General features: G+C 42.2%; 1 protein-coding gene across 1 annotated transcript in view; it reads right to left on the bottom strand.

Moving 5' to 3' along the window:
* Window positions 1-360: 360 nt before the first annotated feature.
* Window positions 361-19,224, bottom strand: part of CMYA5 (cardiomyopathy associated 5) — an 89,451-nt gene continuing 70,587 nt past the window's right edge. The window contains exons 11-14 of the mRNA XM_047070448.1: window positions 8,918-9,051; window positions 7,544-7,643; window positions 5,278-5,451; window positions 361-607 (exon numbers count right to left, since the gene is read on the bottom strand). Of these exons, the coding sequence (XP_046926404.1) occupies window positions 361-607; window positions 5,278-5,451; window positions 7,544-7,643; window positions 8,918-9,051 (655 nt within the window). The remainder of the gene's footprint in view (window positions 608-5,277; window positions 5,452-7,543; window positions 7,644-8,917; window positions 9,052-19,224) is intronic.

Genomic DNA, 19,224 nt, shown 5'->3' with positions numbered 1-19,224 from the left:
GGAAAAAGCCCATGTTTCTTGTCAGAGAAGGATATCCTGTCTGTCCATCACAGATAAAACAGGTGGAAGACCACTTCTCTATTCTGGTGCCCAAATCAGGTATAAATTCTTTTAGTTTAGGGGAGAACGCAAACATACATAAAGCAAAGGGTAGAAGTTGTTTTTCCATCGTCTTTACTCAAACGCTACCTAGAAAGTCAAGGTTTCCTTGGTGGTTTTGCTCACGTGCTGATCACTGTGCATGTAGCTATCATTAGTGTGAATGTATGGGAGACGTTTTGAATATATAGCACCCAAGGGAAAGAACAATAGACCCCCAAAATTTGAATTATTCTTCTTGCAAACTCTGAAAGCCAACAATCACTTGTGCCTTGCAGAATCTGGGGGCTCAATCCCCAGGTGCAAAGTACATTTTCCAGGTTTCTCCAGGGCAAAGGCAGGGTGAACACCCTCATTAAACCTGTGCCTGATGATGAAGAGCAACTGTCCACTTTCAGCATTAATGAAGAGAAGCCTCTGGTTATTGTAGTCCAACAGAATGCCCACCCTGGCAGGATGCTCAGTCACATGCACATCGCTCACAATGCCACTGTAGAAGAATGTATATCTGAAATGAAACAGAATGGGGAATTAAAAACTAGAAATCTTGAAAGACCATGGTGAAGAAGATCACTTGGTGATAACTAATTTTTCAGATATTAATTTCACTACACAGTGAGTTGCAACAATGTTATCCCAATTCCTTTAACCAGATCCCTCCTAGATGCTAAAATGCATAGCTCATCTCAACAGACAAACACTTTTAATAATTTTGCTCCTTCTACATTAGGAGGCGGTCCCAGAATAACCAGCATATGCCTCCCTTGTGATTTTTCTCAACATTCTAATTCTTTCCCAGCTGCCCACATGTTTTAACTACCGCATTCATGGTGTCATTCTTTTGAATAAAACTCCTTTGAGGCTGCCATGTATTTTTAAAAGTACTGCAGGCTTGCCTTCCATAAACTGTATTACTTTTACAGCTTAAAAATTCTTTAAGTAACTTACATAAGGGCCTTTATGAAGTTTAAGAAAAATTTCATTATTTTTGCCCAACTTCATCCTTTGTATATGCCCCCCCTGCCCCAGACCAACTTTCCTTTTTATCTTCTGAATGTTTTTTTGCAGCCTTGCAGCTCAGGTGTGTTGCCTCTAATTTCTCTCTTCAATTCAAATAAATTCAAATAAATTCAACAAGTATTCACTGGGCATGTCTGTGAGTCCAGCACTTTACTAGGCCCTCTGGGGGCTACGAAGGACCACAGAGTACTGTCCTTGCCCTTGGGGAACCCAGACCCTCCTGACCAGGGAGGAAAACTCTGTTGATCACTTAAAAGTGGGCTATGGGTGAGGCTCCGTCTCAGGGCAGAGATTGGTAGTGTTTATACACACATTTAATGGACCTGTTTGGTTGTGAAAGGACAGGTTCAAGAGCAGGCTAGGAAGGGGAAATCGCTCAACAGAAGAGGCTAAATTGCTCTGGGCAAAAAGTAACCCAAGTTTGGTGTTTTCTCCTGGGAGTCTTAGAAGCAGAGGCTGGGGCCCTGAAAGTGGGAGAAGGGAAAAAATGAGATAGAAGCGATGAGGGACAGATCAGTGGGGATGGTCTGAGGAGTGGAAGCACAGCGGCACTGGTGTGGCAGAGAAAGCCAAGGACCCTTAAGGCCTATGACGTCAGTGTTAAGGGCCCAGAAACTTGAGTACAGGTGTGTTTTGGGAATGGGAAGCTAGCAACTTCCCTGCAGAATAAACACCATGTGAGACGGCAGAGGTTCACGGGGATGTGAAAGTAAGCAAGGCGTACACAGTGATAAAGGACCTTTTCAATGTCTTGCCAGTGAGAGATCTGACAGAACAATAAGAATCTCAGGAAGCCCTGGAAGCCACAGAGAAGACCAAGGTTGCAAGTGGCAGTGACTGGGAACAGCAGCATAGGCTGGGACTCTTACAGAAGGCTTTGGGAGCAGATGAGCTCATATTCAGCAAAAAGGAACAGTTGGAACCGGACATAGGTGGGAAAGAGGAAGGGGATCCAACCAGCAGGGACAGCAGAAGCAATGACGAGGTGGCAGAATAAGCCCATTGGTCATAGAGAACAGCACCATCTGTCCGACAGGTTCGGAGAGGACATGTGAGTGACTGTGAGGATATTACATGAATAAGTAAAGTCAGGGGCCAGACACTAGACCTGCCCTGTCCATCACAATTGCCACTAGCCACATGTGGCCACTTAAATTAAAATTAAAATGATATAAAATTCAATGTCCAATTCTGCAGTCCTCGTAGCCATATTACAAGTGTTCAAAAGCCATCTGTGACACCATTTTTCTATCTTCATAGAATTTTTGATTGCACACCACTGGTCTAGAGAGTTCTGAATGCCCTACTGAGCTATTTTCCCCAAGTCATGCTTAGAAGGCCCCTGGTGCTCAGAGGCCCAGCCCCAGTCAGTCCCTGAGCTAGTCCATAGAGGCCAAGGAGGGAGAGACATTCCTCAAAGCCTTGGCTCCACCAGTTCTGCAGGGCCTGGAATCTGCCCTGCCCTGCCCTGCCCTGCTTCCACCTCCATTTCCTATCCAGCATATCAGTTCCTTCTCTAGCTTCCACTCTGGCCTGAAACCAAGCCTGTCTGCCTGGAGCCCTCTTCCCTGCCCAGCTTTTGCCTGCCCCTTCTTGGGACTGCTGGTGTCTTTCGAACAAAGATCGAAACTTGATTCTAGATACCCGTGTAACTCTGGAACTGCTCTACTGGGGCTCCCACGTCCCGGTGGGCCCACCTCTGTGAATCTCACTACTGGCCAAGACTGAGTCCAGCCCCTTTTGGTCGTGATGGTTTACTCCCCTTGGGTCTCCTCATCCTTCCCCCTTCCTGGTCATATTATTCCTGGATTCCTGTCTTGACTGTGGTCCCATCTACAAACTGTAGATGTTTGTAGATTTTTGAGCAAAAACACAAGGGACATGATGGAAATGATATTCTAGAAATATTTGCCAGTTGCAACACACAGGATAGTGTGGCATGGGTGCAGACCTCGCCCTGGAAGGTACAGGCATGGTAGCCGTGGTGGAGGAGGTGAAAAGGCTGTGAACTAGGGGAGAAAGTTTAGGAGTGGGCAGGAAGAAGTCCAGTTGATTCTATGTCCTCAGACCCTCTCCATTTCTCCTTTCCACCTATAATATCTTAAACCTTAGATTCTACCCAAGCAGTATCAACAGTAATACAGTTTGGTTTAAAATCATGAAGCCAGAAAAGTGAAACAGAGAGGGGTCTGCCACAGTGGTTATCACAGTGCCTTAAGGTGGGGTGCTCTATTTGAAACATGAAATGAAGGCACTCAAGGCTTGACCTCTCTGTGCTGTGACCATACAGACGGGCACACTCTTCCTCCCGGAACCCACAGAGCCTACCCTGGGCCTGAAAGAGCCCAAGACCAAACTTGTTGAACCTGTTGACAAGATACAATTCTGTTTTCTAGAGTCTAGAAATTTGTTACTGGAGGCTAATCTATGGCTTTGGGGTTTCAAAGATTCGAGTGTTGGGGCGCCTGGGTGGCTCAGTTAGTGAAGCATCTGACTCTTGATTTCAGCTCAGGTCATGATTTCACAATTAGTTAAGTTCAAGCCCTGCATCAGGCCCATGCTGACCCTGCAGAGCCTGCTTGAGATCTCTCTCTCTCTCTCTCTCTGTGCCCCTCCCTAGCTCATGTTCTCTCTCTCTCTCTCTTTCAAAATAAATAAACTTTTTCAAAATGTTAAAAAATAAATAAATAAATAAATAAATAAATAAAAAGATTCAAGTGCCTAAGGAAATTTTCACGAAATCAATATCTGGTTCATGAAATCAATATCTGGTTCCAGCTCTAAATCTACTCATTATAATTTCTGGGTTTGAGAGATTTTAAACTCCAGGCAGGGGCTAGGCCCTTAAGCATTGCACAGCAATGAACATCAATTATCATAATTGCTCTGACTTGATGAAATGTGACTTTAAATAGCTCTTGGAGATAGTGTCCTTATGAACCATGTCAGAAAATCAAACTCTGTCAAATAGGATACAGGGAGGAATGTGCAGCCAGAGATATGCAAAATCCCAATCTGTGGGCCTTTTTCTGGGAACTTGTGAGCTCTGAAGGCTTCCTTTTTAAAGCATTACATTTGAATAATGCCTCACATTTTCCTGATACTTTACAATTTCAAGACTCTCCCCTGTACCTGACTTCATGTGATCCTCACAACCCAAAAATGTAGCAGACCAGGCATCCCTGTCCCTTGACAAGATAGATGAGGTCTATTAGGTATGCTCAAAGGGTTCACTGACTCCTGGTGAGTAGCCAACAGGAGGCTAATCAAGGATGGGGCCAGGACTAAAGTCAGGTTTCTAATAAAGACCACCCTGTGAGCATATTCAGATCATTCCATGCTTGCCTCATCTCTCTGAGACTAACACAGGTTATGGTGTTTACATAGTAACCAACCAAACAAAACTACAACTAATACAGTTAGCAAACTTTTTCTGTAAAGAGCCACATAGTAAATATTTTAGGCTTTGGGGGTCACTGGTTGCTGTTATGACTAGTCAGCTCTGCCATTGACATGCAAAAGTAGCCACAGACAATATGTAAACCAATGAGCATGACTGTATTCCAATAATACTATCAGTAAAATTTTACAAAAACAGGCAGTGGTCCTATTTGACCTATAGTGTATAGTTTGCCAATTCCTGATATGGACCAATGAGAGGGGTATCGGGGACTCACTTCTTTTCTCACTCCTGTTGATTTCTCTGGGGAGGAAGCTTTTTAGTACTACCCTTGTCACCTCCTCCACCCTCAGGTGAGTTTAGAAGGAGAAATTGGCCATGCGAGGCATAGAGGTCTCTCCTCACTATCTTTGGAGAATGAGCTGACTGATGAAACATACTTCCTTTTTTGTTTCTCCAGGAACGAACTCTGCCATGCAGGGTGGGGAAGGTGGCATGGCTGGGTGAAATCTATTAATAGGGTTCAATGTAAGCAATCTCCTTTCCCTCAGGTATGAATCACATTCACTAAAGTTGGCTTCCTCAGTAATCAGACTAACAGTTTAGTCTTCATATGTTTGACTCTTTTGTTTTCTTTCTTTGTCGGCTCAGACTTGGACAGAGAAGTAGGATACTATTTGTTAGGTGCCTCAGAGACCTCTGCCTACACATTAACTCATGACACTTTGACCAAGAAGGGAAGCAAGGCTCCAGCTTACCTCTGTGGCTCAGAGCAGTGCATGTACCACGAAGTCTCCCCTTGTCCCAGGGTACCAGCCTGCACAGCTGAACGGGAGCAGATGCCAAGTCGGTAAGCTGGGCAGTCTGTGACTGTGGTTTCCCAGTAATGCTGGCCACAGGCAGGCAGCTCCTCACCCAGTACTGAGGGGATTCTGCAGACAAAGTGGATCACTTAAACCTAGCACAGGTATCACCAGCTTTGATCTCCTAAACATCCACATTCACACAGTTGCACACAGTTTAGGCAGGATTCTATCCTTGGAAACTGCTGGAATTTGACTAGAGACATTTGTTGTCCATTGTGCCCCCAACTTTCAGCTCATTGCCACAGAACTGCACAAATTTTCAACATACATTCAATAAATTTCTGCTGCCACATACACCATGCATGTATAGTATACTGCATCTCTTGAAGAAGCTAAGAGCCAGGAAATAATTAGAATAATGGCAGGGGAAAAAAAGACATGGCACCATCTCTGTTTTCAGGGAGAGTGAGGAAATACAAGGGAGGAAGGTGGGGAGGTCCAAGAGAACATAACTTGCAAAGTTTTTTTCCAAAACATCAAGAGAAGACGAAGAAAAGTAGGAGGAGGTAGGGGAGGAGTCTCCAAAATCTTCTTTAACAATGAGTTCTGGTGTTTGCTGGCCTTACTGGGCACAGAGACCAAATGAGGTGCAGCTCTTAAACGGCAAGACAGCCGGTGAGGCCAGAGCAGAGTGTAGAACTGATCAGGAGTGATGAGTGTGCTTTGTAGAAGCTGTGGTCAACAGTCTTTGGGACTCTGGCCTCTTTGGATTGTAGTAGGGGCACCTGAGAGGTTGTTGAAAGGTCTTTTGTCTCACCTTAGCTATTTTTGTAACGGGCACCGTGAAATGAACCCAAGCACTTTCAACTGCTGATGGGTGACCTTGTTTGCATGAAGTACTCAATCCTGCTTTGAAATGGCTGAGACAGCAAGGAAGCATTTTTAATTTAAGCAGTGTTAATATTCAGTCAGCACCCTCTCCTTTTTAACAGATGAGAAAATGATTAATGCAAAGGAATGTATTTCACTTTCTCGTGTCTTTACCCAACAACCTCCTTTCAAAGAGGTGGATACTGGCAGGCCTTTGCTCTCTGAGCAAAGCCTAGCTGCCTGATATTTATGAGCTAATTTTCAGGTTAATAATAAATAAAGGTCTATGAAATACATTACAGTTACCATCAGTTACCATCTATGAACTCTAACCAACTTCCAGTCTATTTCTTTTCTTTTTGATTTTTTGAAAAATCAGAAAAAGACAGAAAAGCCCAATCTATTTCTTAAATCTTTTTTTTCCTCTGAATTCACTTATTTGTGTATTTTTTAGCACCTACAACATTCCAGGCCCCATGCTAGATTCTGGGAATTCAAAGATGCAGAATACAGGGCTGCTCCTTGAGGATTATTCAAGACAGACTGGCTAACAAACAATCCACCTGCGCTCAGACCTTTTCACAGGTAAGATCAAAGGGTGCTGGGGCCCAGAGAAGACTTCCAGGAGCAGCTAGCACTTGAGCTGGGCCATGCGCCGTAGTGAATACGGTGAACAGCAACCAGAAGGGAAAACCACACAGGTCATTGCTGGCAGCCACAGTGAGGGACTGAGGGCTTGCCGGCAGCCATGTGGGAGGCACATCCACGCCAACAGCTGCCTGTGTCTCACATGTTTTACACTTTTCAAAAGCCTTCACATACTTTCTCCCATTTGACCATTTGCCCCTCACAATGACAGTGAGAGATCGCAAGCAAATTGCAGATCAGTCTCCCCATGGGGCCCTCGGCTTTTGGCTCTTTAGTACTCCTTTTTCTGGGAGCTCCTGGGTGGGGAGGGACAAGAAAGTCTGAAACTCTGAAAGTCCTCCCTGTGGCCAGAAGCAGAAACTCAATAAAATGTCATTCTCCTCTCTTCAAAACCTGGTCTGCTATTGAAAATAACAGAAGAATTTAGCCTAGACTCTTTTTTTCATTAAATCAGAAATGGTACCTGAAAACAGCCTATGTTTTAAGCAAAACCATCTGTGCTTGTGTTTGCAATACAAATACTGACACTCCAACTTAGGAATTACTGGCACTTTCTCCCTAGTGATGAGCCGTACCCGAACCGTATGGGTGTGCTCGTGATGATATTCGGTACTATACTCCCAGGTATGTCCATTAAACCAAGAACATGCGCAGGCAAGGCCACACCAGGGCGACACCCCTCTCAGAACACTCAACTTACTCTGTCAGCCGTCTCCTCTCAGCGAAGCTGATCACTGTCCCATTTGAGGAAATCTGCAGGGCAGGATGAGCCGTTTCTCGCAACAGAAGAAATCGGGTTCCTATTGCAGTTATGAACATAAGATTATAAGATGACCACAATAGTAAGTGCTGTCCCTGGGCCAAGCCCCACATTTCAGACTGCAGTCTCCCTCTCCCCTGACATCAAAATGCCCTCCTGCTCAGTGTCTTCAGATCCACAAGCTGGAAATCTCATCCATGACAAACAAGGCCTGGGTGAGTGCTAATGACCACGTGCCTGCACCTGGTGCTGCGGTGCGCCTCGCATAGTCGAGCTCCCTCTGCTATGCAAACTGTGCTCCTCTGGCCAACAACATCACCTGGAAACTGGCTAGAAATGCAGAAGCTCAGGCCCGTCCCGACCTCCTGAACCAAAATCTGCATTTTCTCAGGCTCCTCGGGAGATTCACGCACACACGAAAGTCTGAAGATGCACTGGTGTCAGCCGAGGGAGTGGTTCTAACAGTGGAAGATCCAGGCACCATATTAGGACTGGAGGGGAAATATTTCTGGGAAGGCAGCCCTCATGTCCTCTCCTGTAAACATCAGGCTGGCCCTGACCACATCACAAACAAGGCATGTGCACAAGTTTTTGCTGGTTAAGCAAATCACTTGATGTACCGCCCTCAATCTTCTGCCATCTTTGGGTCGAGGATAAGATAAGAAAATGATCACCTTTGCATCTCTCACTTTTCACAATAATTGAGAACAGCCAAGTATTTTTTTATGGGCATCATTTGGCTATTTTCTCCAAAATGTCATTGAACAGCTTTATCACTTCCTTGAGTTATTCACTCATTTATTCAACAAACATTAATTGGCACAAACTATGTGCTAGGCACCAGAAATAAACAGAAGAATGAGACTGGAAGCTTGCTCATAGAGTTTACAGTGTAATAAAATAAGAATATCCCCATCCCACTGTCCCTAACACACACTCAAAACATGCCCACTAATTATAGCACATTGAGAGCCAAACAAGAATCATCTGGGGGGATTAAAAACACATGTCAGAGCCCATATGCATCTCCAGATCAATCAGATCAGAGTCTCCATGAGTGGGGCCCCAACATCGGTCTTTTTTAAGTACCCTGACTGATGGCTAATGGGTAGCCAAGGTTGAGAACTTCTTAAACCAGAAATCTAAAAGAAATATCTTGGTCTTTAACCAATGTTGGGTCCTCATGCCAAGAACCTAGTCCAAGAGGTTGGAGCTTTAAGAAGTAGTCTTCTACAGTGTCTTCTCTAGGTGTTAGAAGGAAAGAAATGGAAATGCTTGGAAATAGTTCTCTGTGTGTGTATGAAAAAGAAGTACCTCTGGTGGAAATGAGGGCAGCTTCACTCTGCTCGCTTGCCCCAAATGCATTGATGGCTCTCACGTAGAAAAAGTAATTGTCATTGGGTTGGAGGTTAACTTTCAGCTGGAGTCCTTTAATTCCAGAGAAGGATCTAAACACAAAAGAAAAACTAATTTAAATACTGGGTCACACGCTAAACAACTCATCATATTTCAATCCTGGAGTGAATGAACAAGTAACTTATTTTTCCCTTTTGGTGACCACCGAGTTAGCAAGCCCGATTCTACAAAATGTTTATGGTCCACTAAGATTACTTAATCAAATCACTTCTACCTTTGTCAACTTTGTCCAATATATGCCTTCCAGAATGCTCCTGAATTGAACCAAACTTTTTTTTTTAATTCAGAAAACAGACTAATTTTGTGGTTAATGAGTCTGCAAGAATATATTACTTTATCAATTTCTGCCTAAGAGGGCATTTCTGGATTAAGATGATGTTAAGCCAATCTATAATACCACAGATCCTAATATCTAATTAGCAGATCCAGCATAGTGGAAAACTTAACGTGAGTGATGATTTTGTACATGGCCATCATACAAAAGCCAGTCAAGTTATAGAAACAGAAGAGCCCTAAAGAATACAATATCTTTTAAAAAATATTTAAGTTTATTTATTTTGAGAGAGAGAGAGTAAGCAGGGAAGGGGCAGACAGAGAGAGACAGAGAGAGAGAGAGAGAGAGAGAGAGAGAGAGAGAGAGAATCCAAAGCAGGCTCCTCACTGTCAGCTTAGAGCCCGATGCGGGGCTTGATCCCACAACCCTGGGATCATGACCTGAGCTGGTATCAAGAGTCAGACACTTAACCGACTGAGTAGCCTAGGCGCCCCTAGAAGACAATATCTTGTAAAGCAAGTTTAGTCCAAGCAAGAAAAGCAAGTTCTAATTGCCAAATAAAATCCCCAAAGTTTCTGTTTCTAAATCTCCCATGTACATTAAGATAAAAGGCTGGTAGTGGTATCTAAGTGGCAACAGGCTTACAACAGCCCAACCATTTAAACACATACAGACTTGCTGGATTTGAACAGAGAGCTCTCAGAACTTGCTGGGGAGCTGAAGTAGTTTGTGCCTCTTTTCTATTCTCTTGATCTGCTTGATAGCATGACCCAGAGCATGTATACAAGTAAATTACACAAGTGCTCTTTTTTTTCAGCCTCTATTTGGAGAGGCTTTGGAGAGAGTTACAAGTTAGGCTCCTTACTAAGGAATTCCTAATCTGAGTGCTAATGCCAGGCTCTGTTCCCTGGAGATCTTGCCTTTGGATAATGGTCAGTGAAAACAATAGTACAATACCCTTCCTGCTCATTCTCAGAAGGTTTTTTTGTTTTTGTTTTTTTTTTTAATCCGTTTGCTTGTTTGTTTTTGTTTTTCTTTGTGTTTGTTATCAACAAATGTACTACAAAAGTGTTTGAATCAAAGATTTTTTCCAGGTCACTTCTACTTCTGTAGATTTATTTCACTTCTCAGTACCTGCCTTAGAGAACACCATGGAGAATCAGAAGAAGGAAAAAGCATCATTGATTCAAAAAACAAACTAATCAAAAAGTTTTCAAAAGCAGGAAATATGTACAAAGTAACAATGCCCTCCCCCACCACGTCTAAAAGTGAAAAAACACCCCATCTTCCTCAGAAAGAAGGGGACAGAGGAGGGGAGCAGACTGGGTCTATTTGTGTATATGCTATTTAGTGCCCTGTCTGGAAGAGACCGCTGGAGACTGCTCAGATGTTATTGGTCCTTATTTCAGAACCTACCACCTGACCCAGCCCTCCACAAGCACTATCTTTAGATGCACAGGGGATCAATGAGCCACATGTTCACAGACAACTAATTATGCTTCAGTTAGTTAATGAAAACCCACGTCCTATGATTAAGAATGTAATTCCTGACTAATATCTAGCATATTATTCTGGGGTGGATGTATTGCTTATCTTATTTGATTTGATGACTAAAGAGATGTTTTAAATGTATGCTAATTATAATAAGCTGTAAAATTATTGTCTCAGTAAGCATACTTGGGCCTGTACTGAATTAACTTCATTCACTCATGAAATAAATGTCTGTCAATCACTTGTGTGACCAGACCCCGTTACCCTGAAGCCTGAGGGGCATTTAGCAAGACTAGGTGAGGAAATTTTAGTTTCAGAGAAGGGATAAAACATGCTGGCTTCATTTCATAACAATGAGATTGTTAAATACCAAAAATACTGATTTGGGGGAAGTGTTTGCCTTGAAGTTTTAGGAAATTTGTCAAGGAAAGAATTCCATATATATAATCAACTGCATCCTATGTCTCACCACTGATTTAAAGAATAAAGGTCTACACGGTATTGAAGTCAGAATATGGGATCAGATCCTGCTTTCAGTATGTGAACAGGCCATGCAGAGTTGACAGATATGCACGATGCCCTCATTGCATCTGTGAAATAAAAGCACTAGGCATGAGCACGAAAATGATGTGAAATGTCATAGAGTTTTATTGGTGACAAGTTGTCATCTTATGCTCCAGCACCAAGAACAAAGCAAAAAATCTCACATACAAATGGTTTATCTCCATGTCTTTTTACTTGTCTGACCTCATCACTTGAATGCCATAAAATTCCTCATATTAGCTTTCCTTGCTTTGTAGCCAAATAAAAACTTTTTTTTAATGTTTATTTTTTTAGAGAGAGAGAGAGAGAGAGATTGAGAGAGAGAGAGAGAAACACAGAGTGTGAGCAGGGGAGCAGCAGAGAGAGGGAGACACAGAATCTGAAGCAGGTTCCCGGCTCCAAGCTGTCAGCACAGAGCCTGACACAGGGCTCAAACTCACGAACCACATGATCATGACCCAAGCAGAAGTAGGGCGCTTAACCGACTGAACCACCCAGGGCCCCACCCAATAAAGACTTTTAAAAATTTGGAATGTGAAATCTGAAGAGTGGCACTCTTCCACAGATGATAATTTTTTTAATTGCAGAAACAAAAACATCATCACTGCAACCGAACCCACATGACTTATCCAAAGTGTAGTTTGCAGTAGGACCCAGATTCACAGAATATCCAAACTGAGGTAAGTGATTACACAACACATGGAACCACAGCAAGTTGTTGGTGCTTAGGTAAGAGGGATGTTAGCCTCATCAGTACTATGACTGATCTATGTGAGAAGTCTAAAGCCAAGAGTAAAATTCAAAAGACAGTAAGAAATGTGAGTCAGATGGCCTCACTTTGGGTCATAAGTGTGGAATTCTCCCTACAAGAGCCATACTGCAGTGTAGGGGACAGCTCTCTATGTGCAGTTTTCAGGAATGTGAGGGCAAGGAAGCATCTAGAAACCCTGATGCATCAGCAATTAGCAGGTTGCTGGTGGAGCATAAGCATGCCGAGGAGTACAATCCCACCTTTCTGTGCTCAGCAGGTCTTTAAAAGACTTTCAGCTGTTCATCTCTCCACTGGTAGAACAAATAACATTTGTTAAACTCCAGTGCTGTAAAGCAGAGAGAAACTTTCAAGGAGACCCACAGAAGTCCAAAAGGCTACGGTAAATGAGACTGTTCCTCTCTTCTGTTGTTTCAGAAGGCAAATGAGTGGAAGCCACTGGGAGCCAATGTCCGCCCAATATAAGGAAGGCCTTTGTAGCTTGAGACCTTTCACAAGGCAGTCTAAAGTTTGACACAACCTACCATACAGACAATGGGGCAAGAATCATTTTACGTGGGAATTGAAAAGGGTCTTCATGAAGTAAAAAACCATTAGGGACCTAATGCTCAATGAGAAAATACTAAAAGCATTCCTATAAGTTGGAGACATGGACATGAGGTTAAAAAAAGAAGTCATACAGGGGCAACCTAACCTACCAAGAGTTCTAAATTACAAAGCTAAGGTAATGAAAACTGCATGGCACTGGGACATAAATAGATGGATCAATAGAACACGTGACAGATTATAAAGGTCAGGAATGGAGCCAAACACAGGCTCTTTTTTTTTTTTTTTTTTTCTTTCAACGTTTTTATTTATTTTTGGGACAGAGAGAGACAGAGCATGAACGGGGGAGGGGCAGAGAGAGAGGGAGACACAGAATCAGAAACAGGCTCCAGGCTCTGAGCCATCAGCCCAGAGCCTGACGCGGGGCTCGAACTCCCGGACCGGGAGATCGTGACCTGGCTGAAGTCGGACGCTTAACCAACTGCGCCACCCAGGCGCCCCAAACACAGGCTCTTAAGTAGATAATAATGGAAGTATTTCAAATCAGAAGGTCAAATGATGGGTTTTCTTCCTCGGACAGCTGGATAGTCATACTGAAAAAATAAAGTTGGATTACTAATTTCACACTTGCTACTGAAATAAATTTCAGATGATAAAAGATCTAGTTTTTAAAAATGAAATCACTGGATACTAAAAAAAACATAAGAGAGAGGATTTTTAAATAGGAGACAAAAACTAAAAGCTATTTTAAAAGGAGATTGATAAATTCAACTAAAATAATATCAAAAGGTATACATGGCATATGCAACATGATTCATCACCACAGAGACATCAGTCAAAACCACAATAGATGGCACCTCACACCTGTTAGAATAGCTATTATCAAAAAGATAAGAAGTAACAACCATTGGCAAGAATGTGGAGAAAAGGGAACTCTTGTGTACTGTTGGTGGGAATGCAAAATGGTGCAGCCACTATGGAAGACAGTACGGAGGGTCCTCAAAAAATTAAAAACAGAGCAACCATATCATCTAGCAATTTCACTGCTGGGTATTTATCCAAAGAATATGAAAACACTAACTTAAAAAGACACCTGCATCCCCATGTTCACTGCAACGTTATTTACAATAGCCAAGAAATGGAAACAACCTAAGGGTCCATCAATGGATTAAAGAGGATGTGAGATATTTCTATATCTAGGCCTACAGACCTAGCTCACAATGGAATAATACTCAGCTATAAAAAAGAACAAAATCTTGCCATTTGTAACAACATGGATGGACCTAGAGTGTATAATGCTAAGTGAAACAATGCTAAGTCAGACAAAGACAAATACCATATGATTTCACTTATATGTAGAATCCAAAGAAAAATGAGCAAACAAAACAGAAACAGACTCATAAATACAGAGAACCATCTGGTGGTTGCCAGAGGGGAGAGGGGTGGGGGGATGGGTGATATAGGAGAAGGGGATTAAAAGATACAAACTTCAGGGGCGCCTGGGTGGCGCAGTCGGTTAAGCGTCCGACTTCAGCTCAGGTCACGATCTCGCGGTCCGTGAGTTCGAGCCCCGCGTCAGGCTCTGGGCTGATGGCTCAGACCCTGGAGCCTGTTTCCGATTCTGTGTCTCCCTCTCTCTCTGCCCCTCCCCTGTTCATGCTCTGTCTCTCTCTCTGTCCCAAAAATAAACAAACGTTGAAAAAAAAAATTATAAAAAAAAAGATACAAACTTCTACTTATAAAATAAGATATGAGGATACAAGGTACAGTATTGGGAATACTGTATGTTAGTACAGTTAATAGTATGTTAATAGTGTGTAATAACTTTGTATGCTAAAAGATGATAGCTACATTTATTGTGATCACTTCATAAGGTAGATACGTATTAAATCACTATGTCATATGCCTGAACCTAATATAATATTGAATATCAACTACAAATCAATTTAAAAATTATGCATGGCAAAAAACCTTCAAAAGAAATTAGCAACCCATGTTGTAGATGAGTACTAATGTTCTTTAAAAACCAAAGAACTTCTACAAATCAATAAGGAAAAAACTATAGTCCAACAGGAAAAAAAAAATAGGTAAAGGAAATGAATAGTTCACAGGAAAGAAAGTACATGGCTCCGAAACATATGAAATGATGTTCAACCTATTAATAGTAATGCACACTGAAACTATAATAAGATTCTATCTTCTACCTATCAAGTTGTCAAAGATCAAAAGTTTTATCATACCCTATGCAGGCTAGGATATGAAGAACAAAGCACTCTTTTTGTATGCTTCTAGCCTGTGTGTAACAGCCACAACCTCTATGTAAACAGTTTGGTAATATCTATCAAAATCCAAAATGTAAAACCTCTATCCAGTCATTCTATTTCTAAAGAATTTTTTCAATGTTTATTTATTTTGAGAGAAAGAGAGAGTGAGAGTGTGTGTACCCATGCAGGGGAGGGGCAGAGAGAGAAGGAGAGAGAGAATTCCAAGCAGGCTCCATGCTGTCAGCACAGAGACCCATGTGGGGCTCAATCTCACAGACCATGAGATTATGACTTAAGTGAAATCAAGAGTTGGATGCTTAACCAACTGAGCCACCCAGGTACCCCAGTCATTGTATTTCTAGGAATTACAGATATTCTGGTACACGTGTGAAATGATATATGATAAGGTTTTTTCTGCAGCATTGTTTGTGATAGCAAGAAAATGGAAACAACTTAAGTACCTTTCAATTGGTTAAATAAATTAAATTATATTCTTAAACCAGAATATAATGGAATTGTTCTTAAAATTGAGACAGTTCCATATCTATTGGTACAGGATACTCACCAAGAAATATTTTTAAATAAGAAAAGCAAGGGTGGTAGAAATATCTATAGTATGCTACCATTGGTTGCAAAAATATAGAGATGTTTGTATACACACATCTGAAAGGATAAATATGAATCAGGTAAGAGTAGTTGCCTCCAGGGAGAAGAATTGAGTAGGTGACAGATAAATAGAAAGGAGACTTAATTTTCACTGTATCCCTTTGTATCTTTTGAATTTTGTACCATTGGGATATTATCCAAAATTAATTAAATAATTTACTTTTAGAGCTAGGTTACAAGCTCAGGAGTTGGTTGAATGTGTTTGCAGAACACGTGTTAATTTGAATTTTGTATAGTAGCTTCTCTAGGAATTCGATAATTCAACAATTTGTGTGGGATGGAAGAAAGGAGTGTATGGGTGCTTTAGGGAACCTGAGGGGCTGGTAATACTGAGGAGTGACTGCCTCTGCGTTGCCGTGTCTAACACCTAGACTTAGCATGTTTTCTCCCCGGCAGAGGGGGGCGGCATGTGTACAAACAATATGGAGGAATCCAGTGCCATTACTCCTGGAAGCAGCCTACGGATGGTGCTGTCACTGCAGTGCACAACAGATGGCTAAGTACAAATTGTTTGTTAAAAACACAGTGGGTTCTTGCTAGCATTCCTGTTGGCCGCACCAACATTCAGCCAGTCAGTCAACACCATTTCATGTGAACTGTGAACAGAGCACATGGCTGGGCCCTAGGGGACCAGCTAGTAGTGTTTCCCAGACCTGCCCGGACACATTAGACCTTTTGAATTGGAATTTCTTAAAGAGGCCTGTGAATCTAAGCTTTTACAAGCAACCCAGTTGATTTTTATGATCAGTTAGGTTTGGAAAACACACTCATAAGATAGAGTGGGATGAGACGGGATGGGAGGGAGAAATAGGAAAAAGAAGAAAAATCCATGAGAACATAAGCAACATTAAATGCAAGAACTAACTTTTGCTGTTGGAAGCCATTTTAAAAACCTAAACTGTATAAACATGGAACTTTCTGTTTTAAGATGAAAAACTTTAGTTAAATCAGGATTAAGAAGAAAATTCTTTATATATGGATTTTTTTTTAACTTGGTAAAATAAAAATTTTTGAACAGGACCATTTTTCTTTTGATAAATGAGGACATTATGAGATTCAGTGTTAACTAAACATCACTATTCATAATAGCGTAGGAACACGAGGGCTGAACACTGCCAACCTTGGGACTCAGGCTCTCCTGTAATTAGATTTCTCACAAAAATCTAAGTGAGCCAAAGGATTCCAGCAGAAGGATCCTGGAGTTTTGTTTTCTCTGTAGTTCCCCTCCAAAGCCTGAATGATAGCATTTCTATTTCAGGCAGAGAAGCCCAGGAGTCTAGTAACATCCATTCCTCTGGATTCTCTAAATTTTCCTTAACCACTTTAAGCCCACATATGTAGACAATTACTTGCGGTCCCTACAGCACCACCCACCTGGAATGGTGATTTAACATTACATTTTCAGACCTTGTTTAAAAAATGATTACATCGGCAATGTTTTTGCAATTTTTGTAAAACTGCTCTTAAAGACAATCACTATTATCTTGTTCAATAGCCCTTATATAAAGATCTACATGAAAAATTCATCTTAGAGCTGAATGTCAAGAAATATAATTGTCTCTTAGTGAAATGTTATGCTTCCTTTTTATAAAAAGACGAGTTATGTAATCTCTTTCTCCCTCTTACTGTCTCCCCCTCTCTTGTTTTCACCTTAGCTACCAGGAAGTTCAGATTGAAATTTTATGTTCCATTGAGCTACTGTTCTTAACCTGTACTTTCTGATACAATCTCCTCACCCCTGCATGATCTGGCTCTTGTTCTTACATGATTGTTTCTAGTCGTTCTATTATGTCTAGGTCTTTTAGAGTGAACAACTTGAATCCTTTTGGAAATTGACAGAACATAAGGTAGAAGTGAAGGAACAGTCTGGGTTTTCATTGATTGAGGTTTTACTATACAACCAGGAGGTGTATAGGATTGTAAATGATCAAAGTTAATTAGATTCATTTGGGAAGAAAGATTTCTTTTAGGAAAAGCTAAATGCCAAGAATCCTGGGTAAGGGAGTGGGAATCATCCCATAACTCACTCTCCCAAGTGCTCCTTGCTGAGAGATATTACCTGGGTCAGGAAAACAATACCATGTAAACATTGGCTATTAGCTCTTAAATACTCAATAAATTTTGGTCCGTTCATGTCAATGATCCTCCTATCACCCTGTGAAGCAAGCTTGGAGCAGGAATAACTGCCTCCTCCAGGAGGAGGAAGTCAATGATTTGAAGGTCAAATCATTTGCTGTTGACAATTGGTCATCACCTATCCAGCCGAAAATTTGGTACAAAGTTTTTTTAAAAAGAAAGAAATGCTGGGATTCTTCATATCCTATTCAGGTACTAAGTTCATTAGAAAACTCGCCCCTATTTGTCCTTATTATACAGACAGAGTGGCAGCTGTCCCCAGCTAGAAAACCCAACCATGAGAGACAATTCTGTTCCTGCCCCACCATGTGTGGCCCTGAATGCTGGAAGCAGGAGGAACGTGAGTTTACAGGCCCAGCACCCAGACCCCAGCTCACCCTGGGGATGCTTCTGGGGAGGGGGACCCAGGGAGGGTTTCTCCACCCTACAGCCACAGCCAGGGTGGCAGGGGAAGGGGCAGGAAGTTCACTACCAACTACTTTTGTGGTGTATTGAGTCTCACAGATTTGTCATTCAGTACACAGCTTCTCTCTGCACAGCCCACACAGCTAATCCCTGTACTATATTTCTCTCAGTTTTCCCTCCTCCACCCACAGTTCTGCTGACTTCTCTCCACACAGGAGAGACAGAACAGCTGAGGAAACAGCCGAGCGGTGGAAAATTTTTGAAAGTGTTTTGAGCCCACCCAACCTGAGGAGAGCATTCAAAGAAAAACAGGAAAGGGTGAGTAGGAGCTCCCTCAGCCCCCACACACAAGCCGGGGATTGTCACTCCCGCCCACCGCCCAATCCCAACAGGGGCCGACTGCTGGGACCCAGCCATGATGCCCACACACAAAAATATGCAAATGTGTTTTCTGTGAGGATTACGGAATGGAGGCAATTGCTTGGCTATTTCAGATACCACGTCATGGAACTTGGGGGCTCAGTAGGCTCACTCCATTCAAACACTCACTGTAAGAGTTCGCCCAGCACCTTTGGTCTTAAATTGGAACATTTAGAGGCCATCATACTGGGAGAATGAATGCAGGTCTGAAGATGCAGGTCCTTCTGTTCTGGCAACAAAAATCAGATTCCCCAGTCTAAACGGTAATCAATGCCCTCCCTGTGTGTGTGTACGTTCATGTTACTCATCCTTTTCTCCATTCTTTTCATTTCCTTTCAACTTCTCTTCCTACTCCAGACCAGAGCCTTTAAGGCTATCTGTCTCTTCAGAAATTGAAGGTGAGAAAGAGACATGAACTCATTTAGTTCTCAATTCGCTTTAGTCTTCCCTCTCTACTGTACCAGAGACTCTAGCCAGCTAGATGACCTGGTGGTGGCAAGGCCAGAAGGAGGCTGGCTACTCCCCTCATTCATTCACTCATTCATTCATTTAACAGAACTTTATTGAATATCTACACAGATAAGTTGCCCATCCTCACCCAAACACACCACATCAAAAAGAAGGAACCTTTGATCCCATTTACTCCCCAACAGTGACCTCTGTATCAATTTTTGGATCTGGTTTAGCATAA

The sequence above is a fragment of the Lynx rufus genome, unplaced genomic scaffold (genome assembly GCF_022079265.1).
Source record: "Lynx rufus isolate CCGP_SWC_20201006 ecotype Redwood Valley unplaced genomic scaffold, mLynRuf1.p SCAF_1, whole genome shotgun sequence".
Lineage (NCBI taxonomy): Eukaryota > Metazoa > Chordata > Mammalia > Carnivora > Felidae > Lynx > Lynx rufus.
Note: the sequence above shows the minus strand (reverse complement) of the source record. Positions and strands in the feature narration are given on the sequence as shown.